The following is a 27,173-nucleotide window of genomic DNA, read 5'->3' as shown; positions in this document are numbered from 1 at the left end:
TTACGGTATAAATAATGTCATTTAACAATACAGTGTGCAATATTTAAAGATGGTGACACAAACCCGCTAGTGCAGTACTAGTACCGGCCTAGTCCTAGGAATGGAACTCGGACAAAAAGTGAGGACTAAATTACATTGGGTAGCCATTATTTCACCTTTCATTTTAATAAATAAATAATTAAGATGGCCAACAACTGTATTTACTACAAGGTAAAGCACAGGTTATTCAAAATAACAGTTTCTAATTATACAATGTTGCTAAGGGCATGTGACCAAATTAAACAAGAACTAAATAGCACTATGGATATTATGAACACATCAATATGCATTGTAGCAAAAACTGCCAAACAGAAAATAAATATGACTTGGTGGCCTTGTTACCCATTACATATATGTATGTGTACAAAAAGGAAATAGATCAGAAGGCTAATGTGATGCAAAACTGTGTGTGATGTCCACGTATCAGTAAAACATATGGCCTCACTCATTTAGCCTTTCATATGTAGCCTTTTCAGGAAATCTTTAGAGCACACTGTGACCCAAAACCTGTGTTTCTCTGCTGCACAAACACTCAATATGTTTTATGGATTGACACTGCTAACTCTTACTCTAGTCAAAATAGTGCTTAATATTTGGCACATGGAGGAAAGAAATGGAGCAAAAAAACACATATATTTTCTATTTTTAGCAAAAATAAAAATGTGGGCTTCCTAAAGATGTCTGTACTATAAACAGAAATCTATAGACCCAGAACTTCTTCAACACACATGCTGAGCCCATATCATTTAATCTAAATATTGCTTTTTTAATATAACATGTGTCATGTTAAATTAAAATTAGGTTCCCTTTGTATGGTATGGTAGTTAATCTGAATATGTTACATTTAACAATTAAATTAACAAAAATATTACAAAGACAGCTCCTAAACACAAATCAACCTTATGAAAAATGTTTACAAAACATTAACATCATAAGTTTTTTTTTACACAAGAATTTCAGATGTTGCTGCTGTTGTTCCTTTCACCAAGAAGAGTAGTTATTGAGTCCAACTTAGATAACTGTTCTGTCAGCAGTTCATTTTGTTTGCACATGAAATTTAATTGTTGTTGTCTATATATCTGAGTGGTGGCAATTTGCTGCTCATACAAGGCATTAAATTTGGCGAGGTGATTGTTCAAAACATCAAGTCTGTTCATTAAACATTTGCGATGGCTTTTTTGTTTGTCCTGCAATCTTTCACTCTGTGGAACATCAAACACATACTGCTGATGATCCATATTTCTTGTGTGGTATACCGTACTCCTGTGCAATGAGGGAGCTGGAGGAACAACAGCAGCATCTGTAACATCAGAATCAGCTACTCCAGTGCTTTCGGGAGCAATAGAGTTAGCACAGTGAATGAAAGGTTCAGCTGCAGAAGAGTTACCAATTGGATGAGAAGTGTGTTGTCGATAAAAAGTTATAGGGGCATCCATGTTTGTGGTAATTTCTTCTTCATCTTCTGTGTCTAGATCTAATCCCTGAGCAGTTACAGAAAGTCCACTCTCACTTGAATTCTCTGAGTACAGGAGTAATGTTCCAGGTTGTTCTGTTTAGGGAATAGCAACAATAGATGGGTTAATCTCCAAAGTTTTTGAAGTCAATTTTTTAAAATTTTGCATAGTGTAGTTACAAACCATATTATTCACCCCTCATAATTTGTCCCTGTGATCATTTCAATGGGACTAAAATGAAAAGCTAACCATACTCTCAAAGTACAGTTATCCTGTTCACTCCATTAGGTAACCCCATTCCTCCTCAACAGATTCATAGTCACCTCCTCTGCACCTCCTCTCTTGTCTCCTTAGAGCTGCACATGGTCAGTAAGCCCCATATAGTTAGACTAGTACGATGTCCATGGACTTTACAGCTGGATATAAATCATGTGAAGGAGCAGTGGCTGCTGTGATTGAAAAGTATCAATCTGACAAGAGGGACAGGGATCGGAGTTTTCACAGAACAGGAAGAGGAAAAATTTAGCAATTAAAGTGAAGGGTAATCCCCCCAATATCAGATAGCCAAAAAAAAACAACCTGACAAACAGTAACAAAATGCTCGTTTTACATATACCTTAAATTACACAAATTTAATGGACAGAATAATAGAAAAGTTATCAGCATTTTAAAAGATGGTTATCTAAAAAATCAGGTGTGCAGTCTTTTTTCACATATATTAGTTACAATTAATTATGAGTGGCCATAACAAATATAATTGTATAATTGTTGGTGACAATACGTCTCTTACAGTTTCCAGTAATAGAAGCAACTCTATTAGAAAAACCATTTGCAGAACATACCTTCAGTGAAAACCCGTAGTCAAAACATTCAGTGGATCAACATATAGAAGCACTTTTTTTTTACCTAAAGCTTGGTTATGCACCCCCACCACCATATACATCTTTTTTTGTCCTTTATGAGATTGTTGGCTTTAAAGACCAATAAGAAGTTGAGTGCTTACAAATGCACAGGTATGATATCCAACTCCTGGAAAGTGCATCAAGTTTCATTTTGCTAAAGAGTTAACTGATGAAGATGGTGTCTAGTGGAGGAATATTCATGGAAAAAAAGTGAAGTACATTTACATCTTAAGAAATACAAAAGCAAAACAAACCAATTATTGGTACAGCCTACCTTTAACATGCTTTGAAGAATTATAGCCTCCATCTATTCCAATAAATGATTCCTTATAAATATATGGTTTTAACAATTCTTCATAGTCATGATATATGATTTTTTTACCTGGTACACTGACACCTGATCTCCTGTATAAAAATAAAAGAAAGTTAAAGAGGAGATTAAGTAATTTAAAACAACTTTAACATAGGGATCATTCAAAAATGAATCACCTGCTTTGCTCTTCATCTGACATTTTCTTTCTCAAGGCAAATTTAATGTCATGAAATCTTTTTTTGACATGTTCATGATGCCTAGGATAAACACCCAAGCTATTGACAGCTGCAGTGATTTTTAACCAAGCTGCATGCTTCCAGGCGGGATCTGTGGTGGCTAAGTTATTGCCAGCGAGTTTATGAAACATTGGTATAAGATTCTCCACCAGGATCAAGTTTTCATGTGCAGTAAATTTGGCGTTCCTAAGACGATGCCTAGGGTCCAACGGTTTCTTTTTTCTGTGATGTTTTTCGTTCATTAGTTCTCTCTCAAAATCAGATATCTCATTGTCCTCATGAGCCCGCCTTTTTATGTTCTTATGTCCAGCTGCTACTTTTTTTGAGGTGTTAGCCATTTTATTTTCACCCATTTGTGCAAGAGTAGTTTCAATTCTGCAAGTATCTACAATTGGAATTAACTGTGTAACAGCCGGAAAAAAAAAATAGGAAAGCTGTTTAATATTACAGCAAACGTTCTTCTTAGGTGTAAAAAATATTATAACAGGAAGATGCCTAGAACAAAATAAGCAAGGCTATTAAAACAGCTCTAGTTTTCTCCATAGAACAAATGGTCTATCATAACACTGATACATTTGGAAGTATAACTAGCAAAGTTTCAAAATTAAAATTGGATCACATAAATCAGTAGGAATGCCCATATACTTTAAAGGGAAGTTAGTTTGAGCACAATCAATACTTCGTACTTTGTAGCAGTATATTTATGGAATTGGAAAAAAAAGCAAAATAAGCACAGATGCTAATATGCCCAACTGATCATTCCCAAGCTCAACACACACATAACAATTTTTGGTAATTCTAAAGAAGACTGTACAAAGCTGAACAGTCAGTTATAACATATATGGTGATCTTAAAAGTGTCTAAAAGTTTGGCTAGTTAAAGCGATCTTCCACGTCTGGTAACTATGTTCTTATGTCATTGGGTATCTTGAATAAGCAAGAAAAACAAATAAGTGATAGCTACAAAAGAGATATTATAACATATAATAAACAAGATTTAGTGTTCATTACCTTTCTGGTATTGAGGTAAGGGTCAGGAAAGTTATCAGTACCCTCCATTTTTGCTACAGTTGCTGCTGGTCTTAAACAAATGGGGGAGTTGTTATGTCCTTCAACAATCACATTTTTACCATGTTTTGAAGAATTCTTCTATGGCAAAAAAAGAAAAAAATAATTTTGTAAAAAGAGCATTTTAGAAAGTTGTGAAAGTGATTCACTTACATACAACTAAAAGCAGATTCAGATCAGTGGCTGTGTACTGATTGTTTACTGCATAGATGTAAGTAGGACTGCTTACAAAAGTTATATCTGTCAAAAAGTTAGATCTGTAAAGGTTTTCATGTTTTCATATTTAATACTCATCAGAGAAGCTTTCTCACAGCTCCAGGTGGGGAAGCTAGATTTGAGTAAAACCAGAGGATCAATATGTAGCCAGGGTTTCACAGGAAACAGTGATCAGTTCACCCTCCTGGGCGATTCATTTCTGTCCGGATTTATATGTCTAAAAGCAGTACATTGTCTTTCATGAAAATTTATTTTACGTCTTATTATAATAGTATGAAAGTTTGAAACACAAAATCATGTCAAAATAATAAATAAAAAATAAAAAAACTTAATAAATTTAACAAAAAACTTTCACATGATTTTGTGTTTCAAACTTTATTATACTCATACTATTATATTATACTGTAAAATACATTTCCATAAAAGACAACATACTGCTTTCAGACATATAAATCCAGTGCTTTGCATTCAATACAGTTATTTTGTATTGAATGCAATAAAAAATAATTTGAAATTTACCGCGCCCCTAGCGACGGCTGTATGCACCAACATCACCGGGAACTCCTGGGGAATGTCAACGCACTCGCTGGGGGACAGATCAACAAAGAGGACACAGCAAGAGGATGGCAGGACACTGGAGGACGCTGATAAAGCAGGTAAGTGTTAATTTTTACTTTTTTAGCTACCCCCAGTGTGGCTCAGGGTTACCACTTTCAGCTGTTTTTTTTTTTTTATCCCTAAGCCTACCACTCAGGTTGAAGACAGACAATGGCACAAGCAGTCACAGGGCACGTTCTGCACATTAGTAACAATGTGGACCACAACAGCTATCCCCTTATTTGTCTCAAAACAGTTTATTCATAATAGACAAGACAGGGAAAGCGAAGGACACACCTGCCTGTTTCTCTCCTCTGTGTGGAGTCCGATGTTTGAATACCGTGACTTTTTCTGCAAGAAGGCAAAATTCCAATGTCAACAGCACACCTTAGGTGAAAGAAAGAGACGCAAGTAGGGTAGGAAGAGGAAGGAAAGCATGAAAAGCAAAAGGATGGGAGTCTGGAGAGAAGGTAACGTAACATATACTGGTGGAGAACAGATAATGGGTAATTTGTAACCGGGAACACAGATGCAAAAAAAAACATTGGCATTGGCCACATTGACCAAACATTGACCACAGAAAACTCATACATTAAAAAAAAATAAGTTAACAGAGAAGAGTTTCAGTGAACATAAAGGTTAAAATACCAATTACCTCTCGAGGAAATGATCTGTCTTGGATACCCTTTGGGCCCTTCTTTGGCTGAGGATTATCTTGAGACATCTATATGCATAAAAGCACAAACCTGTTTGTTCCGCAATAAATACACACGTGCAAAAATATATATATGGAAAGAAAAAGATATATCATTTAAACTCATATGTGGATTGCATTCAAAATTTCCTAATTTTACAGTATGAACTACTGAAAAATAAAAAGCACTTCGAATGAGAAAAAAAAAGAATACCTTTTTAGTTGTACTTTTTACATCATCCAGCTCACACTTTGAGTTAGGGCTGTCAATCTGTAGATGAAATGTCACACAGAGTTAGAGCAGTCTGGCTTTAGAGAAGGTTTCACCCACTTTAATCACCCAAATATGCAGCTTCACTAAGTTAATTCCAGCTTTGCCTCTCATGATTGTCACACAAACAGAAAACTAACAATTCAAACCTCCAAGATCCACAATGCTTTGCAGCCAGATGTAATAAACTGTGAAGTACACAAGTTGCAAAAGGGTAATTTAAAATGCAAAATAAACTTTACTTTACAAACAGTATACATACCATCACTAAGTAACATACTCTTTGTTATTATTGCACAGCATTTTTATAGCGCCAACATATTATGCAGCGCTGTACAACATCCATAATCAAGTCACAATCCAATGTCCCTACCTCAGTCATATGTCCTTAATACAGTCTAAGGGGGAAGCCAATTACCCCAACTGCATGTTTTTGGTTTTTTTTTGGATTGTGGGAGGAAACCAGAGTACCCAGAGGAAACCCACACAAACACGGGGAGAACCTGCAAACTCCATGCAGATAGTGTCCTGGGCGAGATTATTCACCTAGGGCTGCAAAGGCAAGAGTGAGAATCCCTGGGCCATCATGCTCCCCCATAATTGAAGGTTTTGGATAACTAATGAAAATATGAAATTTGAATTTCATATATGTATTGACCATTTAGATTATTTTGGGACTTATTCAAAAATAGAGCAAATGAAACCTACAGCCAACACAAATAACAAATACCCTAATTTATGCAGAGCTTTGCATATTGACCATCTGCATTGTATTACCCAAACCACAAAATAGGTTATTCTGTTCCGTAGGAATCAGAGGGAGGTGTGGGAAGGATTATATCATTAAAATGTTCAAGGGTAGCTCAGTTATCAGAGTGAAATTTTTAGAGACACTATATAAACTAGGCAGAAGTGATATTTTATAGGAACTGTAATAGGCTGGAGAAGGAAAGGAATACCTTCAAGCTAAACCATAGATAACAGTAACACAATGAATGTTCCTGGGATACTGTGGTTGTTAGTTAGAAATAGGGAACAGTAATGTTTACAGGTCTCTGTGAAGCTATGGATGGGGGGCATAACTACAAATAAGTTACCAGAAACGTGGAAACCACAGCTGTGGTATATCCTACATATGTGATATATCTTACTAGGGACATGAAAGCTGTAAGTATTTTTCAACAACATTAAACAACAAAACTACAGTAAATAAATAAATAATAATAAACTGGTTAGTGAATACTTTTAAGTACATAGTGTAAAGGCATGCAAAGTAATAGGATGAGGTCTGCTCCCTGAAACATCTTTTTACCTGTCCCTGCCCCACTGGTGGACATGACAACGTACCTTACTTACTCCAACTGCTGATAAGCACTGAACTGTACTGGATATCCTGCCACTATGCCATGAACATGAAAAGTAGGTTTCTATACCAAATAATTTTCATAATTACCCATATTTTAGCACATGAAAATCACACATCACAATCACACATGAAAACCCTTCGACCAATTACGCTATGAATATAAGAGCATCGCTTTAATTTTAGAGGGATACTTTTTCCCCTATAACCCTTACTTTTTTGTTTTTGTGCAGAATACATCATGGCAATGCTTTTCCAGAACTTTATTTTGGGGAGCATGCAAGACACTGAACAGGCGCTGTTTAATGAATGTGTTATGTTGTGTAGAAGATCGATCACATAGAATACTCAGCAACACCAATCGTCCACAGAGACAATCCTTTTGAGGATAATTGGATTTACAGACCAATCACACAACAACGACAAGTCAGGTTTACCTAAATCATTCCTAAGATTCAAAAAATCTAAACTATATCTACAAATTTAGGACAGTATTCACAAACTTGAGAGGGATTCATATTGGTCAAGGATTATAAAATATCTTTGAAAGCATAAGGGGGTTGTTATAAGGAAACAAACTTAATAAGGTTAAAGGATCTTCAAGGAGCATGGACATGTCCTAGTGGTCACTGTGAGAATAGACAATGCTCCATGAAATGAATTAAGTTCAAGCAAAAAAAAAAGTTACTTCAAAAAACATCCTTATTTCAAAAGACTTATCTTGTCTATGTAGGATGTAAATCAAACAGGTGTAACAAGTCTCTTCCCTTACTAAAGCCAGGTAGACAAGCTACTTTAAATTGTAAGCAGCCACAAACCACCACAGGAGTCATCCAGACCCATATATATATATATATATATATATATATATATAGTGAGGGAAAGAAGTATTTGATCCCCTGCTGATTTTGTATGTTTGCCCTCTGACAAAGAAATTACCAGTCTATATTTGTAATGGTAGGTTTATTGTAGCTGTGAGAGACAGAATAAGAACAAAAAAATCCTCAAAAACCCAGTGCTCAAAAGTCAGAGCTTGATGTGCATTGTAATAAGTGAAATAAGTATTTGATGCCCTATCAACCAGCAAGATTTCAGGCTCCCAGGTGACTTTACTGTATGCAGGTAATGAGCTGAGATTAGGAGCACCCTCTGTAAGGCTTGTTACACTACCTGTATAAAAGACACCTGTCCACAGAAGCAATCAATCAATCTGATTCCAAACTAGCCACCATGGTCAAGACCAAAGAGCTGTCTAAGGATGTCAGGGACAAGATTGTAGACCTACACAAGGCTGGACTGGGCTACAAAACTATCGCCAAGCAGCTTGGTGAGAAGGTGACAACAGTTGGCGCGATAATTCGCAAATGGAAGAAACACAAAATAACTGTCAATCCCCCTCGGTCTGGGGCTCCATGCAATATCTCCCCTTGTGGAGTTGCAATGATCATGGGAACGGTGACGAAGCAGCCCAGAACTACACGGGGGGAACTTGTCAATGATCTCAGGGCAGCTGGGACCATAGTCCCACACTAACACACTGCGCCATGAAGGCCTGAAATCTTGCAGAGCCCGCAAGGTCCTCCTGCTCAAGACAGCACATGTACAGGCCTGTCTGCAGTTTGTCAATGAACATCTGAATGATCCAGAGGAGAACTGGGTGAAAATGTTGTGGTTAGATGAGACCAAAACTGAGCCCTTTGGGATCATTCAATTTGCCATGTTTGGAGAAGAAGGAATGCTGCCTATGTCCCCAAGAACACCATCCCCACCGTCAAACATGGAGGTGGACACATTATGTTTTGGGGGTGTTTTTCTGGGGGACAGGACATCTTCACCGCATCGAAGGGACAATGGAGGGGCCACGTACCATCAAATCTTGGGTGAGCACCTCCTTCCGTCAGCCAGGGCATTGAAAATGGTTCGTGGATGGGTATTCCAGCATGACAATGACCCAAAGCACACAGCCAAGGCAACAAAGGAGTGGTTAAAAAAGAAGCACATGTAGGTCCTGGAGTGGCCTTACCAGTCTCCAGACTGGTTGATAGGGGATCAAATACTTATTTTACTCATTACAATGCGCCAAATTCTGACTTTTGAGCACTGGGTTTTTGAGGGTTCTTTTGTTGTTATTCTGTCTCCTACTACCATTACAATTATAGACTGGTAATTTCTTTGTCAGGGGGCAAACATACAAAATCAGCAGGGGATCAAATACTTCTTTCTCTCACTGTATATATAAGAGGGGTTGCTGAGAAGGTCCTGGCTTTGCCCAGAAAGAAGAGAGCCAGAGTTATGAAAAAACACATTTATTCAAGATATTCCCCCCTTAGACTGATGCACTTGGTACAGCGTAGTTGCAGCTTTTCTAGACCGTTCAAATAAAAGTCCTTTGGTTGGGCCGCAAACCAGCTCTCAGCAGCATCTTTGACGTCAGAAATGTCCTCAAAACGTTGCCCCTTCAGGTGTTTCTTCAAATTCAGGAACAGATAATAGTTCGAAGGGGCCACGTCAGGTGAGTAGGGGGGATGGTGGACCAATTTCAAACCCAGGGTGTTCAATTTGGCAGCCAAAACGTTGGACTTGTGCGCAGGTGCATTGTCCTGCAAAAAAACCATCCCTTTGGTCAACTTTCTACAGTGCTTCATCTTATTTGCCTTCCTCAGCTGGTCCAGGAGGTTAGCATAAAACTGTCTGGTGATACTAGAGCCCTGAAGTAGGTAGTTCACCAAGAGAATACCGTTTTTGTTCCAGAAAACAGACGCCATGACTTTTTTGGCCAATTTCTGGGTTCGGAACTTCTTCGGCTGCGGGGTCCTGCTGTGGCGCCATTCCCTTGACTGTTCCCTGGTTTCAGGATCATAGATGTGGGGCCAGGTTTCATCCTCAGTCACTAACCTAGCCAAAAAGTCCTGTGCAGCTTTAAAATGGGCCAAAACGGCTTTGGATTCTTCAACTCGTTCCTTCTTCTGATCACTGTTCAAACATTTCGGCACCCACTTCGCTGAAGGCTTGTGCATGTCTAGGATACTGGTGATAACAAACCCAACATGCTCCCATGAGATGACAAGTATCTGGGCTATCTGTTTTGCGGATATTCGCCAGTCCTCAATAATCAGTTCATGGACAGCATCACAGGTTGCCGGGTCAGTTGAGGTTTGGGGGCGCCCACTCCAGGGCTCACCTTCAACAGTAAAATGTCTTGAAATTAGATATCCTAGTTTTGACAGTGCTGTATTAAGGACACTTCTCCCCCAGTGTTGGTGGCATCTCAGTGTGAATGTCCTTTGCTGACTTTCCCTGGAGAAACAAAAACTTCATGACGGCCTATAACTCCAACGACGTGAAACTTGCTTGTGCCTCTGCCATCACAGCTTCTCACTAAAAGAAAAAACAGTTTTAGGAATCGCAAAGACCTGATATTTGCACAGTTACATACTAAAATGTTAGGCTGCCATATACCCCCACACTCATTTTTCTATTTCATCTAGAAGGCAGCAAAGCCACGAACTTCTCAGCAACCCCTCGTATATATATATATATATATATATATATATATATGCAAAGGCCCGAGTGCTAACCTCTGAGCCACCGTGCTGCCCAATATTAATATATATATATATATTCATATTCACATACTCACAATAATGAGTCATTTGCTCAACATTCGGGACATGTCGGTGTTATAAGCATCAACATACAAGCTTGAAGCTTTCATCAGTAGTGCACACAGGTTGAAAATGCTGGACCTGCAAAAAGACCTGTCACCCTACAAGCAGAAGTGTTTTGTTTACAAAACTAGAAGGGAATTGTACAGATCGAAAGTAGATATAAAAACCAATAACATTGTTAGGTGTTCTGCAATATACTTTTATATACTGTTCAGGAGAGGAGATAAATAGAACATTATTTACAATGCATCTGTTGTATATATGGTTGATGTAGGGTTTATGCCATGTCTCTAGAAATCTTTAGACAGGAACTATGAAATCTTAGTTCAGGCTTTTTAAATGAAAAGGTACATTTCCCACATTAGGCCTGATTTCTTAAAGTTCCCCAAGACTGGTTAAGATAGACTATTATTGTTCTCCACCTGGATGATTCAGCAAACCTGCAATGGATTTCTTCAAACTCATTTGCTATTAGATGGTAGATGTTTTCAATCCTGGATGAGATCCATTCCAGGTTTGCTGGATCATCCAGGGTCTCCCATGGTCGTCTGTTTTCTCCAGTCAGAGAGAGCTTTAAAAAATCAGGCCCATTCTGTCTACAACATGGAAATAAACACATCTCCAAGCAGCACAATGCAAGTTAGAAGCATTTTGAAGGAGCTGAAAGCATTAGGAATTCTCCTAACATTAGTTCTAAAGTAAATGGTCATCTAAATGAACAGTAGAAATGATCTACTGCCATGTGACTAAAGCCTAAAAACTGAAACAAGTAGCTATAAAATAATTCCAGATTCGAAAGCAAGTCAAATGCAAGTGCTTCTGGGATGCAATGACTTGCATTTAGGTTACTTCAAATAACTGTTCAGCTGTTCATGTTGCCTCAAGCTACTTCACAAATTATATTGTTAGGGTATTGTTAAACTCACTGTTAAGTTTGTTTAACTAGGTAAAAAGATGGTGTGAGGAGCTACATCATTGTTTTGGATACATGGAGGTAGCCGTGTGTGAAAACTATATAAATCATGAATACCAGTCTATTATAGTGTCACAAACAACATTGTCTCACTCACAGATAAATATGAGGATCTTGCTAAATGAAACCAACACTCAAATTTACGTTTCACTGACATCCCTGAATCATGCAATTATCCACTTTATGGAAGCAATCCTTTTGGCATGCAAAAGGCAGGACACCCTCCCCTTAAATGGCTACAAAATATTAATCTTTCAGGACTGTCTGCTGCAGTGACCCCAGAAACAGCAAGCTTTCTACCAAGCCTGCAAGTGCTTACTTGCATTTACACTCCTCTACCCGGGAAAATATCACTATCCAAGGAACTCCCAATTATCCCACATTAGATCTTTACTTGTTCTGAGCTTTTAAGCCTTCATGCTCCCTGAGTATATTTTCTATATTAGTTTTATAGACAATGTTCAGGATCCCAACTGTTTGTTAGCAATAGATTCTACTTTTTTTGTCTGATGTTTTTCTTACTATTGATTTTGTGCTGTTTTAAGTTTAGTGTCTTCCCAATATTAGGAAATGTTAGATATTAATATATAAATTATTTAGGGGGGGGGCATGGCGAGCTGCCATCCTTTCGGCATGCAAAAGGCAGGACACCCCCCCCCCCTTAAATGGCTACAAAATATTAATCTTTCAGGACTGTCTGCTGCAGTGACCCCAGAAACAGCAAGCTTTCTCCCAAGCCTGCAAGTGCTTACTTGCATTTGTACTCCTCTACCTGGGAAAACATCACTATCCAGGGAACTCCCAAAAATGTTTTAAGCCCTTTTTTAGGGCTTATTGAACATGCCTTCAGTCATCCGAAAAACTCTGATTGTTTATCCCGCATTAGATCCTAACTTGCTCCCTGAGTATGTTTTCTATATTAGTTTTATAGACAATGTTAAGGTGCTTACCTGTTTGTTAGCAATAGATTCTACTTTTTTTATGTTTTTTTTCTTTACCATTGTTTGTGTGCTATTTTAAGTTTAGTGCCTTCCCAATACTAGGAAATGTTAGATATTAGTATATAAATTATTAAGGGGGGGGATGGCGAGCTGCCAGGCAAGCCTTCTAACTCAGCCCTGTGTAACCGAACTCGCTATTAGTGGAGCTAGCGCATTTCTACCCTTCATACACACAGACTCTGACCCTGCAGATCCCATTCTTCATCCAGCCATCCATGGCGAGACACTTGCATTCATCGAGCGGAGGTGCTATCTAAAAATCTTCTCGGCCTAAGTTTTCCTGCTCCAAAATGGCGACTGTGCAGCACCCAGAGGAAAATCCCTTGTAACCCCTTTCAGAGACCGGAGACCATCCAGCCTCCCAGACATCCGAAGACAGGGATCCCTCAGACATGGAACCAGAGGATGTGAGTACTGTCAGAGCCGCGGCTCTCCTTGCTAAATTTAGGCTACTTCTACAGAATGTATAGGTGGCTGGCAAGACAAAACTAGCCACAAGCCTCTCACATTAAGTCAGGGAACTGGGTTCTTGCATAAACGACCTGGAATACAAAACTGACGTGATCACCGTGGTGGCCCATGACATCGAGGCCCTTTAGTTCAACCTTGCAGTAGCCCTGGACAGACTTGAGGAAAGGAAAACTAATTTGTTCTAATTCGCGGCCTACCAGAGCAGGTGGAGGATCTTACATCCCATGTAACAGCACTATTGCAAGAGCTCTTGAATAATTAGCCCTTGAAAAGGCTTGAATTTGACTGTATCCATCGTGCCTTGGGGCCTAAAAAAGAAGGAGCTTTGCTTTCAATCATATACGTACCAGGTATTTGCGGCTCTGGGGCCTCAAATCCTGCAGAAAAGAAGGGTGTTGAAACCCTTTCTTTACACTCCACAATCACAGGGCGTAAAATATAGATGGTGTTACCCCTTCAAGTTGATGTATTTACATGATAATCATTTTCGCTCCATCTCCACCCTGGAGGAAGCCTATGACTTTTACATGCCTACAGCTAGAAATACCTGTTACTTCCATCACTGTCTCTGGTTCAGCAGCATTCTACATGTCTGCAACATACTGTATGTGGGGAAAAAGTACAGAAAGACCCGCTCAGGACCCAAAGCTACAGCATCTCAACAGGACCAGAATGAGGAAACTTTACAAACAGTAGTACCCTCAATGGCTACAGGAATGTTTCTCTTGGTCATCTACAAATGACAGTCTTTAACAATGGTGAAGTTACTTCTTCTTTATGAACTCTCCTCAGGATATCTCCCCCTAACCAAGTCCTTTCCCTTCCCTCCACTCCCCTTTGCCTTGTACTACCCTATAGACCTGTGCATTGGGTGCTTAACATTTAGCATTACCTGGCCATGTATGGTTTCTGCCCCCCAGGGTAAAATTTCTTGGTTGAATTACCTGTTATGCTCTTTTTTGAATTCTGGTATTCCCACGTTCCTCATGTCTGAACCCTATTGTTCTACTCCAGTTCCCTGCCTCATCCCTTTCCCCCATTCCATCTTATGTTGGTATCATGTCCCCCATTCACATTTCAAGTGATGTCCTTAACCATCCACTACTTACTGTGTTGTGAATGGGCTCCCTTGTTGCTCTATTTTGTAAATGATTAACTCTGACCTAGTTATTGTATCCCATATTGTGTTTATCCCCCCAACAAACGCCAAACGCTAAGAATATGCATAAAAATTTTCCTCAGCTATTCCAAGATTCCTTCCGGGAATAGAAGCTTGGGGTTTTCATTTCTTTCCACAAAAGCACCCCATTTATTTGTAATCTGAAGAATGCAGTCCCAACTGGGCACAATCTCCTCTTGCAAGGTACACTTTTTGATACCGAAGTAACGCTGGTCAATTATTACGACCCAAACGCCCATCAACCGTGCAATCCACTGTACATCACGATCTGAATGATAAGTATGGCCTGGTGGATGTGTAGAGAGAACGTAACTCATTAGCCAAAGACTTCACCCCCCCCCCCCCCCCCCCCCCCCCCCCCCCCCCCCCCCCACACACACACACACACACACACACACACACACCCTCTTGCTCATTGATCACCTATTTGCAAATCCAATCAATCTACCATTCACCAGGGAGAAGATCTTGGTGGCCTTGTGGTCTGATCACTCTTCTCTTGTATCTCACCCCAGAATCCCCAGGGTTTCAACGGCAGCTCAAGGACCCTCCTCTTTTTTTCCCAAGAATCTAATATGTATAAAGGCCATGATATGGCTGAACTTTGCAGAAAACACCAAGTCAGTACAAACGCCAACTTGCTTATGGGAGGCCCACAAGGCCACAATGCCTGGCTACTTGATACAATTGGCTACTAGAAGGAAGAGGGAGAGGAAAGAGCAGATTTTTAGCCTATCAGCTAGACTCACACAATTAAAGGCAGACTGGAAACAGAATCCTACCCCTTCTATCTGCAAACGGGTCAATTCTGCGCAGGTTGAGCTTAACATACTCCCAAACGATGAGGTGGAGTGACAACTGCATTGGTCCAATGGAATACTTTACGAGCAAGCTAACAAGCCAGGGGCATGCTGGTTCGAAAGCTAAAAGCTGAACCCAGCACTGTAACACCTGTTAAACTATGATTACCCTCAGGCACAAATTTGGCTAACCTTAAAATAGTTACAGAAAGCTTTAGTGCCATTTTGACTAAATTGTATAGAAGTTCCTTACGCTTTTCTGCCTGCCAGAGGCTCTGGTGGGAAATATCTTGATCCCTGTACTAAGCTCCTCTATAGTGGACCTAATAAACTCTGAAATCACAAAGCCCGAGGTCATCCAGGCCATCAGGGCCCTTACAATAGGCAAGGCACCTGACCCAGATGGGTTCCAGCTCAATGCTATAAAAAATTTCCCAACCTCCTTGCCCCTCTTTTAGTGGCTCTTTTTAATCACCTCTGCTTTTCCCCTGACCTCCGCCCCTCCTCCCCATTGGCACATATCACCATGTTGCCCAAACAATGTAACGACCCCAAAAACTATAGGCCCATATCCCTTCCCAACAAAGATGTCAAGATTCTTTGTACAGTGCTGGCAGCCAGGCTGAATCACTTCTTATGCTGATTCACAAAGACCTAGTGGGTTTCGTACCACTTAGGCAATCATCGGACAACTATCGTAAGGTCCTCGATGCTGTGCACTACACGCATCACAACAAGATTTCTGGCTTCCTGCTATCCCTTGATACCCAGAAAGTGTTCAACTTCCTATCATGGGAGTACCTATACTTTATCTTTGATAAATGGGGTTTCCTCCTAGCTTTTCAGCCTAGCTGTGAGCACTCTATTCTTCCCCCATGGCCAATGGTCGCTACCTCAACACATATTGTTCACTATTTGGTATTGAGCGGGGAATCCGTCAAGGGTGCCCCCTTTCACCTATACTCGTTGCACTGGCTTTGGAGCCGTTAGCTATTCTCATATGCTCCAATCCTAATATATGTGTGATTACTTTAGGTGACTGCCAATATAAATTGAGTGTTTTTGCAAATCACATTCTCCTGACGCTCTCCCAGTCACATATATCCATACCTAACCTACTTTCTGTTCTATTATAATGCATTGCTTCTGAGGGATGTAGTAACTCAATTGCAAATAAGCTTTAACTTTGGCTGAGTCACCAGGTATCTCATGTACTTGGCAGGCAGCACAGCTTGCCCGATTGCCTGCCATATTCGCAGGTAGCTCAGCGCCCCTATGGGTAGCCCTGGAAACACATATGTGCCCACAATATAGTGCTCGAATGCTACTCTGGCTTTTGCCCTACCTTAGACCAACCCTTATGAGTCCTCTTCTGAGGCACACACTCCGTATATAGGACTTTCCCCCCACCTCCATCTCTTCACTACAATCCGTAACCCCGGATTTCAGCTGGGCTTTCAGTCACCAGCCAGCTTTGCCTGCTGGACCACCCAGGGCTTTACCACATTATTTATTCTACTACATAGGCAAACCATTATTTCTTAGGGGACCCTCAGATAAAGTTATTACATTCCCAATTCAGAATTTTTCTGGTACATGCAGCTTTACCACTGGGTAGCCTCCCTGATTAGCAGAAGAGGGTTAGTGACTCACCTCGCCTTATTTTAACGCTCTTGTTGGCGTACCCCTCTGCCCCCCAAACTCATTTCACTGTTGTACTCCCATTTTAATAACTCACCAATTAGGAATGGAGAGACATTTGGGCATCAACTTTAGCATGTTCTTTTAACATCTGTACAAAGCAGTCTACCCTCAAGGTGCTCATACGCTGGTACATGGTCCCCTCCAGGCTGGCACACCTACATCCCTCTCTCCCTGCCACGTGTTTAAGGGGCTGTCATCAGGTGTGTACTACACATCTGATGAGCATGCCCCACAATAGCCAGATTCTGGACACAGGCCTTCCAACTTTGGGAGGCCCTCTACCAGACCCGGATTCCTAAAGACCCTTTGTTTGCCCTACTGCATTTTACACTGCTTAATCTACAAAGATCCCAATGTAAATTAGCCATGTATGTAAAACTTGCTTGTGAACAAACCATTGTGCAAACCTGGAAAACACAATCTGTGCATTATCAAGTAATATTTAAATGGGTCAATAGCATGAAAGTCTAACCAGTATCCTTCAGGATCGTCACAAAAAGTTTTACAAAATCTGGACACCCTTGCTACAACATTTTCATTCCTCCACCCTTTTGACAACTTCTAACTCCCTATAAGGACTATTTTGGTTGAGACTCCCTAATTGGACATTCCCTTGTTATAAAGCCTCCCTGTTTGCGGTACCACCTAACCCCCTTTAATAGAGCAACCCTACTTATTATGAGGACAGCCTCATTATACTTGGGACAGCCCCCCCTCAACAATCCCAATAGTTTTCATCTGTCTACCTTTCATATCCCCTAACATATTTTGTTACTCTGATGTATGATAATTATCTGTTGAATGTACCTAATGTAATTTTATTTTAAAACTTCCTCAATAAAAAAAAATTATTAAAGGTATCATGGTTGAATCACATGACATAGAAAAACTTTTATTTTTTAAATTTTTGCTTTTCTCTCCTTAGGCTGGACTTCATGGCTGATTGGCTTGCATAGGCATCCTGGAAGGTGGACTCCTATAAAAATCTCCAGGCTATAGGGGCAGCCTGAGACATCCCTCCTTGATTTTGAAAGTCAACATCTTGTGGTTAGGTAACCTTTATTTAAAATATGATACATGATACTGCCGAATAGTTTGCAGGCTTCAGAGATAGCTAGTGACTCCCAATCTGTCCTACACACTATTTCATGCATGTAGGTGGTTTCAAACAGCCAGGTAAACTTTGGTATGTGGAAGCCATCATTTTTAAAATTTCTTTCCCATACCAACTTATAGATCAACATATTGATCCCCAGCCCCGTTACTTACAATCAGCTTGGATAGTGTTACCTATTCAATTTTAAATGTGTATGCTCCAAATGGTCATAATGTGGATTTTTTGGGCACTTACCACAGCTATTATTGCAAAATCAATACCCTAATTTGGTGGTAGCTGGGGACAACCAGAACGCCTCTCTCCTCTTGCCTTTTTTAAATCCCTAGAGATCCCTAATCCCTTCAGCTAAAAAGTATTCTTGTTCTAAAGCCAACAAGATTTTATCTCTTATTGTAGGGAATTCGGGTACCACCCATTATTTCTATATGATGCTCCAACCTTCCACTCTGCAAAGATCACTTCACTGGCAATTTCCTTCTTACCTTTTTGATACATCGGCCTATAAATCAAATTGAATTACTTCTTGGATGCATTCTCTAGATGACATGTTTTAGGAAACAGAAAAAGCTATTATACGCTTACACCTCAGGGCTATGAAAAGCATAGAGTGAACCTTGTATCTCTTTATATAATAAAACATTCACAGCACACAAAGAAAATGAAAGAACCTTAATAGAGGAATCAAAGATTCTTGTCTTACACTTCCACCCCCCATTTGTTCGTAAACAGCCTTTTACTAAATTAGTTTTTTTAGATGGGGTAACAACACAGGCACAGTTCTAGCTCTTATGGTGGACCAAACTGAACTATTCATTCTTTAATCAACCCTATGATGAGCAGGGTAGTTTATACACAAGCCGACATCCTTGCTTTATTTGAGACTTATTTCACTAGTCTCTATTCAGAAGCTAATCTGGACCCATTTGCTCTCTTGTCCTTTCAGAGGAAGCAAACTTGCCTAAACTTTCTCAAAAACAGCAGCAATCTCCTAACCCCCCTGAATTGAGGGCTTACCTGGTTCTCACAAGCCTGCAGTGTCCTTCAGCAATGCCAGCCCCGCATCTGTGTACACTAAGTGATGCTTGGCCGGCATCTGCGTCCTGTTGGCAATGTCCGGCATCTGAATCCCCTGGCCTCGCATCCCATCGTGTGAACATTGGGGACACAAGGCTAGGGGATGCAGATGCAGGACAGGCATAGGACGTTTGCTGGCAGCGGGCATGCATCTGGGGCCAGGACCAGCAGGTAATGTAAAATTAGAAGTATTTTTAAATGTCAAATGTACCGATTTGACATTAAAAAATACTAAAACAATCATACCGCCAGGGAGGTTAATGCCCTTTTCTCCTTTTATGTAATGGCGGCTGATATCCACTGCCTACTATACCGAAAGACCCCAGGATTGAATGGTCTGCTGGCAGAATTTTACAAACCATTCAAACCCTATGTTCACCCCTTCTAGTGGAACTCTTTAACAATATTTCAGACTATCACCCACTTTTGCCTGCCTTTAATGAGACCCACACTTCTCTATTGAATCTAAACTATAACCTGAAATTACTTTTCTCTTTCTGTCCTACTGCTTTGTTGACTTCACACTCTTTGCCAAGATAATGGTCAATCATCTTCAGCAATTGTTTCCTTCTCTTCGAACAGGCCATCGGGTTTTGTGCACAATTGCCATATATCAACAGGTGTTCATACTGCTATTGCAGCCACTACTCCTAATTCTAATTAAATCTAATCATACTTTTTTACCTGGCCCTTGACCCTTTGTTATGTGCACCTATTTTTATCCCTTGGTTTACAAGTCTTAAAATTGGACTGCATAAACTTAAAATATCTGCCTTTGCAGATAACGTTTTACTATTTATATCTAACCCGTCCTCATTACTTTATTTGGCAATCTAATGGATACAAAGTAAGCCTTTAAATCCTTGGCCAGACCACCTTAAAAAGTAGGTAAATCTCTCTGATTTTACTCGATATATAAAGGCTGTGCTCATTCGAATATTTAAAAAAATAAAAAAATCATTTATCTTTATTTTTGCAGATTCGTTGATCCCTTTAGAAGTTTCTGTATTGGGTTGCATGCCATCCTGGAATACTCCTTCGTCCCAGCACCATCTTCTTTGCCCTTCTTTTGCCTATGTCACCTGAGTGACATAGCCTGCAGTAGATGGAGAAAAGGTTGCCAATCTTACTGCGTATCCATTTTTTTCCATATTGAAGAAAAAGCCTCTTCTGCGCAGGCCTGAAATTGGGCATGTCCCAAGAGGCTAGGGTTGTAATCCCTATGTTTTTGTGGCACAACCTGCACAAGCTTTTGGGTCCTAATTTCCATCACTCTTTCTTCTATTATGGTAAAAGCAGGATTTTTTTTCCTAGCTGTATACTGCATCACCTTTATTAGGGCTCTAATCAGTAAACCAGACCAGCCTTTCCCCCTTGCTTTTGTCTGCCTTTCAGGCTAGGGCCTGCACCTCTACAGTTTTGCATCATTTAGGTCTATTGGACTGGTCATACTCACTGGATAAAATGCTTCCAAACTTCCAAAGTAATATCCTCCTGGTTTGACTTTTTAAGGGACTGCATTGACTATTCCCAAATTGTCATTGGAATGTCTAAATCAGTGTTTCTCAACCTTTTTACCATGGGGGGGAACACCTTGAAATAACTTCAGGTCTTTAGGGAACCCCTGCTATAATTACTATATCCACTTCTCAGAGTACTTTAGTGAGATGGTCAGAAGGATGAATACATTGCTGACCAGTAGTAAGAATGTCACCCATACAGATAGCTGAAAAAGATTATTGGTGTCAGTTAAAATGACCTGAGAGTCAGAAATTGCTAATTTCTCAAGAAACCTCTAGGAACGCTTCCCGCACATTTCTGTTGCTCAATTACTGACAGCTGGCCAAATAAATCACAGGGTTTCGTCAAGGATGACAGGTACATTTGCCCCAGATACAGGTTTTATGCAGAGTATTTTTCTGTTTAGTCAGTTTTCCTTTTAACCTGAAGATGGGGTTTGAGGTATCAGGCTTCTTGGCCAGGTGAGAGAGTTAAAGAGGCCTGGGTATGATCAGGTGTAAATCTCTCACCTGAAATGCATCCTGGAATCTAGGCTGGGGATATTAATTCCCAGCCTGCTTATTCTGTGGCTCTGTATTGGCTGCTGAGCTGGGAGGAGGTCCAAGGTGAACTGGAAACTGTGAGTAAAGACACAGACCATTGTAAGATATATGGTTAGGGCCTTAGAGTCCTGAACAACACTAGGTTGGGCTGGACTGCTAGTTAAGGGAACTAACAGTGAATTAGTGGCCAAGAGGCCAGGCTTTCTTTTTGCTGTTTGTTTTATTTTGCCTGTTTTGTGTGTAGTGACGTGAAATAAACCCTTGGTGTGCTTAAAACCTGCTGGCCCTGTTTCCGGCTTTGAACCCCCCCCCCCGTTGCTACCGGCAATCTCACACAGCATATACGTTTTCTTGGAAGCATTCCAGCATTTCTGCTGCTTCCTATAGAAATTCATTTTTCTTTGACTGAAGTTTTATTTCTCCTCTAAAATTCTGTCAAATGGGGTTATCTACATCAGATAATCGTCCTAAAGCTAACTCCCTGGAGGTGGTCATATACAGTATTATAATCTATGAGATAGTTGGGTCATAGAAAACTTTTGGTGTATTCCACTACACACACACACTCATCTCCTATTCCATACTTTCCTGATTGAGCAGAGTTTGGAATAATTGGAAACGAGGGTGCCCAACATACTAGGGGCACTAAACGTTTAGCCCTATTTATTTTGGTTCTTGGGAGGAAGAAAATTCCCCAATGCTGGTTCTCATCCACGCTGTCAACCATCCATTTGTTCCTAATTAAATTACAATTTCTATTTTCCACGGAGTGGATTGAGGTCTCTTTGCAAAAAGAACACAGAACACTGTTTTCTTTGAGACCTGTGAAAGCTTTACTGTCACCCTTAACAATTATCAACGTATCCTATCAGTAATACCAGCTGAATTGCCTATTAAACCTGCACTTTCCACTTTCTTACTGTATCCCAATTGTCACTTATCATTAAATGATAACATACCATACTTGTTCAGTCTTAAAATGTACTGTCATGAACTGTAACTCCAAACACAACAGGGGTGAAAAGCCCACTTAGTTTCACGTAATATAACTGAGTAGTCTTCCCTACTCTAAAAAGATGGACTTCAAACAGCTATTCCAGATGTGCCAACAGAACAAGTTACTGCTCCTCCATAGTCACGAAGGATATATACATATATACACACATACATATATCTTGTCAAGCAGTACATTAGAAATTAATATTTCTGAAGAGAAGGTAAATAAGTAAAAATACATGTGATGAAAAAGTCTTTCGTCAATAAAATATATTTATTCAGGCACACAAAAAATACAAAATGGAAAGCAAGTTCACAAAGAAAATAAAAAGAAAATTACAAAGAAGTATCTTGATTGATGAAATGGATAAGTGGGTAAGAGAAGATGATGGTCTTTTTCTACCATTGTCCCCTAGAGTAGCTTTTTTTAATACATAAGTTTTCCATAAACATACATTGGACATTACATCATGCTTGCTCACTACTACAGATACTTAAATATATTTACTTTACTATCATGTTTAGGGTATGTTATAAACATAAACATTACAAATGTAAGGAGAGTAGGGTGATTCTTTGTGTTCCTTAACTATTGTACCCTTCAAGAGACAGGTTCTCATAGAAATAGCTTAGATAAGCAATGTTAAAAACAAGTACATAGCTCTTCACCTTTCTCCTCCTGGTCACATGGACACATTCTCTAGGGCATATATTACTTATGAAATAAAATTATAAACTTTACCAAACCCCACACAAAAAAAAAAAAAGAATGAAGTAGAAAGTAGGGAAGTAAAGGTGGGGAAATTTGTAATCCTAATATTTGTTCTATTTTAGTATCCACTTGCATCTTCTCTTCCACTCTACTTGGGTACAGTTATGTAGTTGTGTCTGCGAATCCAAGGTGAGCAAATTAATGAAAAAAAATATCTGTATATCTTTTTAGACTTGTAAAATACCATTTTATTCTAAATATGTTTAATTCCTATTGCAACAGGCGGTGCTTCCTTCATTGTCTATTTCCTTACTAATACTAACCACCCAACAGATAATGCTTGAGTAACCAATGTGTCAGATAAACTATTTAGTGAGCTACCTTTAAATAGCCCATAATATACTAACCTGTGGGTTTACATTCTAAATTCACTTTAAATACACATCTACAAAGCAAACGAATCAAGTCTGCATCCTATACACATTTATTACACCATAAATTATCTCTCGAATATTAGATAAAAATGTATTATGTACTAGCTTTGAGTTAAAGATAATGATACTCTAATTAAGGCCTGAATAGATTTGTCCCATAAATCATTCTCTAAAGTGACTCACATGCTTCTTCCAATTTTTCTAGCCTTTCTGTGGTTCTATACAAAACCTTAAGATTACTCCTTAAGATGATCTTATTATTTGATCTAATATGGGAACATTAAAAATCTCAACTTGCATGAAACGATTTATCATTTATTCCTGTTTAGGAATCCAATTTATTTGTCCAACGAGGATATGGGTTTAGCAATGTTGAATTTCAAGAAGAAGGCTACTATCAGATCCTGACAATTCTTGAACTGGAAAACTCAAACATGAGGCTGGAGAAATCACATTTTAGCTTGTAGGAAAAACACTTTAGGTCTGGGCAATGTCTTTGTTCATACTAAAATCTGTTGCTACAATAATTTCAGGATTTACCTGTATGGCAAACAGATTGTCCACCAAGAGGGCAGTACAAAGGGCCCGCAGAAAAATGTAGGAAACACTGTAAAAAAAAAAAAGTAATTACCCAAAAACCACATTTCCAGGAATCCTTGAGGATGGTTTACTTGAGAGATCTCATCTGATCCCAAGTAGTCACCCTGCTCACCAAAGAGAATTTGTGGAATATCTGCAGCTCACAGGAGTTACTAAAGACTTACAATTGAAGCTGACAGGCAAATTCTGGTCTAGGCCAAGCATCAGAAAAACCTCCTAGGATGGATACCCAGAAACCCCCCATGATAGATCTTGTGGGAAAAAGGCTTCCTAGCTACCCATATTGTAGGAAACACAGCCAGAGTTGCTTTTGTACCTCTATCCCCTTGTTCAACAAGTGTTGCTGAACCCAGTGGCTTACGTGCAAATATTTGTCGTTGAAAAGAATCTTTCACGATCCTTTCCAGCGGCTGACTGCACGATGCATGAACGAGTGCTGTACATACCGTACTGTCCTGTGGAGAAAGGAGGGGGAGAACGGAGCGGCACCCCTCCATGGATCCGCCAGGACAGTCGTTCGGACGATGGATGATGGCACTGTACACACACCAGATTCCCGTCCGATATCGGCCCCAGGCCGAGAACCATTGGACGGGTGTACGTAGCCTTACCCATGGCCTTTGAGCATCTTCCAAAAATCTTACGTCAAACTGTTCTAGAATGACTAAGAGGAGGAGCAGGCTCCCCAGTTTAACAAAATGTCATGCCATCAAATCCTACCAATAAATGAAGGAAACTTTCCTAATTCAGAGGCAGATCACCCAGGATGGTCTGATGAAAAAATGTTTGCATTATAGGGACTGGAGTGACCCTGATAGGTTAGATTAGTCAATTTCAGTGCTCACTTTTAAGGAAAAATAATCTATACTGACTAGGTGCTCAGACTGGCAATATAATTGTCCTCCATAAGAAATCATTGAAGTATTCTACAATGTGAAAACCACACCAGTAACGAAGTTAACATTGGACCCAACACCTTGGTGAGTATACAGATAGTGTACCACCTCTTGCAGGCACCAAAGAAATGCTGGAAAGATGGGGACATGTCCTCAATATTTTCTTAAGGCGAGTCTTTCTGGTATCTGGTTTGCCAAAAAAGCAATGAAGATAAAAGTGTGTAGCCCACCATATTTGGCAAAAACCAGACTCACACCTGCCCCATAAGTATAACGTAAGGTGGGGGGTTATTTGGAATATGGAAGCCCCTTTTAATGTCTGCCCCCTCACCCTGTGGAATGATTATAGGAAAAAATAGTATCCCCGACACATTCCTTGAAAGAGATAAAGATGACGTAAAAAAACACACTGTTTAAAAAAAATCTTTTTATTCTTTTTTGTAATACTTACCTTTGCAGGGTCCAAGCGACGTGTATATGTCCCATGACGATCGATTCAGCGATTATGTACTGTCTCATGATGGTTTATCTGCAATGGATCAGTGATTTCTCAGTTGTCAGCTGCGGTCTTCACTGTGACAGAAAGATGTTTTCTTCTGCCGTGATTGGCTAAACACAGAACGTGATCATTGTTTAGATTCATTCAACCAACCACCGTTGAACCAGATAACAGGACACAGATCCAACCATCGTGGGACATATACACGTTGCTGCAACTTGCTTGATCCTGCAAAGGTAAGTATTTGTTAAAAAAAGAATAAAGTTATTTTTTTCTTTTTAAAACACTCTGTGGTTGTGTATCTTGTTTTACCTTTTTTTATATCCTTGGTTGATTGCCAGAGCTGCTGAAGATGACCTTAAAGCGGAACTAAAAACTCCAGCCTCACCCAGTGTTCAACCCAGAAATTTTTTTAAGCTGGGTGGGAAAAAACTGTAGGCTAGTGGTAGCCCCTGTATTGTCACCCAACTTTTCAGTACCCAAACACAGTCGGGTGGTTACTGAAAAGTGCTGGGTGGTGCACCCAGATAAAATGGGCTGGGGAGAACACTGCTCACCTATACGTGTTCCCTTGCAGGGTGCCGCCAACTTCCTTTCTCCTTCTGCTCAGCCACAATCTTGATTGGCCATGCCAGGTTGACATAACTCCACGCAGCTGGGAGTGGGGATGGTTTATCTGATCCCGGCACACACAAGGGAACTTGGGATTGACAGCTTTTCCACATATTTCTGGTCAGGCAGGTAAGACATGTTATTGCAGAAGGGACTTCACCTGTCCTGTTCCACATTAAGCACCTTTATTTTGTAAAGTAAGACTCTAATTCCACTTTATTATTTGGAGCAATTGCCCCGGGCCCACTCTCCCCTATTGTACTAGTAAATCAATATTCCAAGATTTTTTTTATTTTGGGGTAGTGGTGGGGGTATAAGATGTAACAACCCTGCCAAAAGCTCACGCATACACAAGCCGTCAATAAACTGTACGCACGATGCTATCCACTTTGTTTAAAGCCTATCTAAACTCAACATTTTTACTTTACATAGAGGTGTAGACAACTCTTCTATATAAAGTATAAATGTTTTTTTTCTTTAAGTGCAGCACAGCCACAGCGATCAAGACTTAATAGGAGCACAGAGCCTCGGGAGATACCTACGTCATGCACTCCGGGCTCTGGCTGCTCCTTCTGCACAGGCCCTAGTCTCGGGCATGCCCAGAAGGGCCATCTGTTCCAGCAAGGGGTAAGAGATGCCAATCTCACACATGGGCAGTGAGATGGGCTCTCTTTCTTTTCCCTTCACAGCGGCTACGTCGCCCAATCTCACCCCTGCCCAGTGCCAGATAGGGGGATGTAACAAAAAGATGGCGGCGCCTGGCGTTGGGTAGAAGAGGAACCCAGGAGGATGTGGGACGGGATCGTGGGAAGGACCAGCGCCATTGAAGGACCTGCGGGATTAAAGGTGTGATTTTTTTTTTTCATTTTAGTTGTGCTCTAACAGTCCTTTAAACTAGCAGCTCAGCACCCAAAAATCTAGTTCATGCCATAAATAATGCTGAACCTGTGCATGGCATTGTGATAGTGTCAGAGCATGACATGTGCATTGTATTACCACATGCGCATTCCATGGAAACACAAACATGAATGTGATAACCCAGGCATTGTACTCCCTATATATTCCTCCTGTGCTCGTATAGTGAATGAAGTCTATGTGTATATATAGTTAGAGCCGGTACCGTACATTCTTCCTTCACACTGCACAACACGAGCCCGGGAAGAACTCACCATGGTACGCCGCTGCCCGGTGCCCGCTCTCCTATTCTCTCTGACAGACATT

General features: G+C 40.1%; 1 protein-coding gene across 1 annotated transcript; it reads right to left on the bottom strand.

Moving 5' to 3' along the window:
• Positions 1-27,170, bottom strand: LOC140335862 (uncharacterized). The gene is made up of 9 exons (XM_072418851.1): positions 27,122-27,170; positions 23,886-23,952; positions 5,733-5,789; positions 5,480-5,548; positions 5,122-5,175; positions 3,955-4,092; positions 2,885-3,345; positions 2,670-2,800; positions 1-1,588 (listed from the first exon to the last, which is right to left on the bottom strand). Exons 4-9 carry the CDS (start codon positions 5,546-5,548, stop codon positions 996-998), a joined length of 1,446 nt encoding a protein of 481 aa, XP_072274952.1. The 5' UTR covers positions 5,733-5,789; positions 23,886-23,952; positions 27,122-27,170; the 3' UTR covers positions 1-995.
• Between the last annotated feature and the right edge of the window lie 3 nt (positions 27,171-27,173).

Source organism: Pyxicephalus adspersus, chromosome 7 (assembly GCF_032062135.1).
Source record: "Pyxicephalus adspersus chromosome 7, UCB_Pads_2.0, whole genome shotgun sequence".
In the NCBI taxonomy this organism is placed as follows: Eukaryota; Metazoa; Chordata; class Amphibia; order Anura; family Pyxicephalidae; genus Pyxicephalus; species Pyxicephalus adspersus.
The sequence above is the reverse complement of the archived record's forward strand: the minus strand, read 5'-3'. Positions and strand labels throughout refer to the sequence as shown.

Bases quoted from the DNA above. Each gene is read 5' to 3' on its own strand.
- LOC140335862 (XM_072418851.1), bottom strand. From the start codon at position 5,548: ATGTCTCAAGATAATCCTCAGCCAAAGAAGGGCCCAAAGGGTATCCAA. The intron at 4,093-5,121 runs GTGTGTCCTTCG...TTTTTGCCATAG, and splicing joins CAGAGGAGAGAAACAGGCAG to AAGAATTCTTCAAAACATGG. The intron at 2,801-2,884 runs GTGATTCATTTT...ATTTTTATACAG, and splicing joins TCAGATGAAGAGCAAAGCAG to GAGATCAGGTGTCAGTGTAC.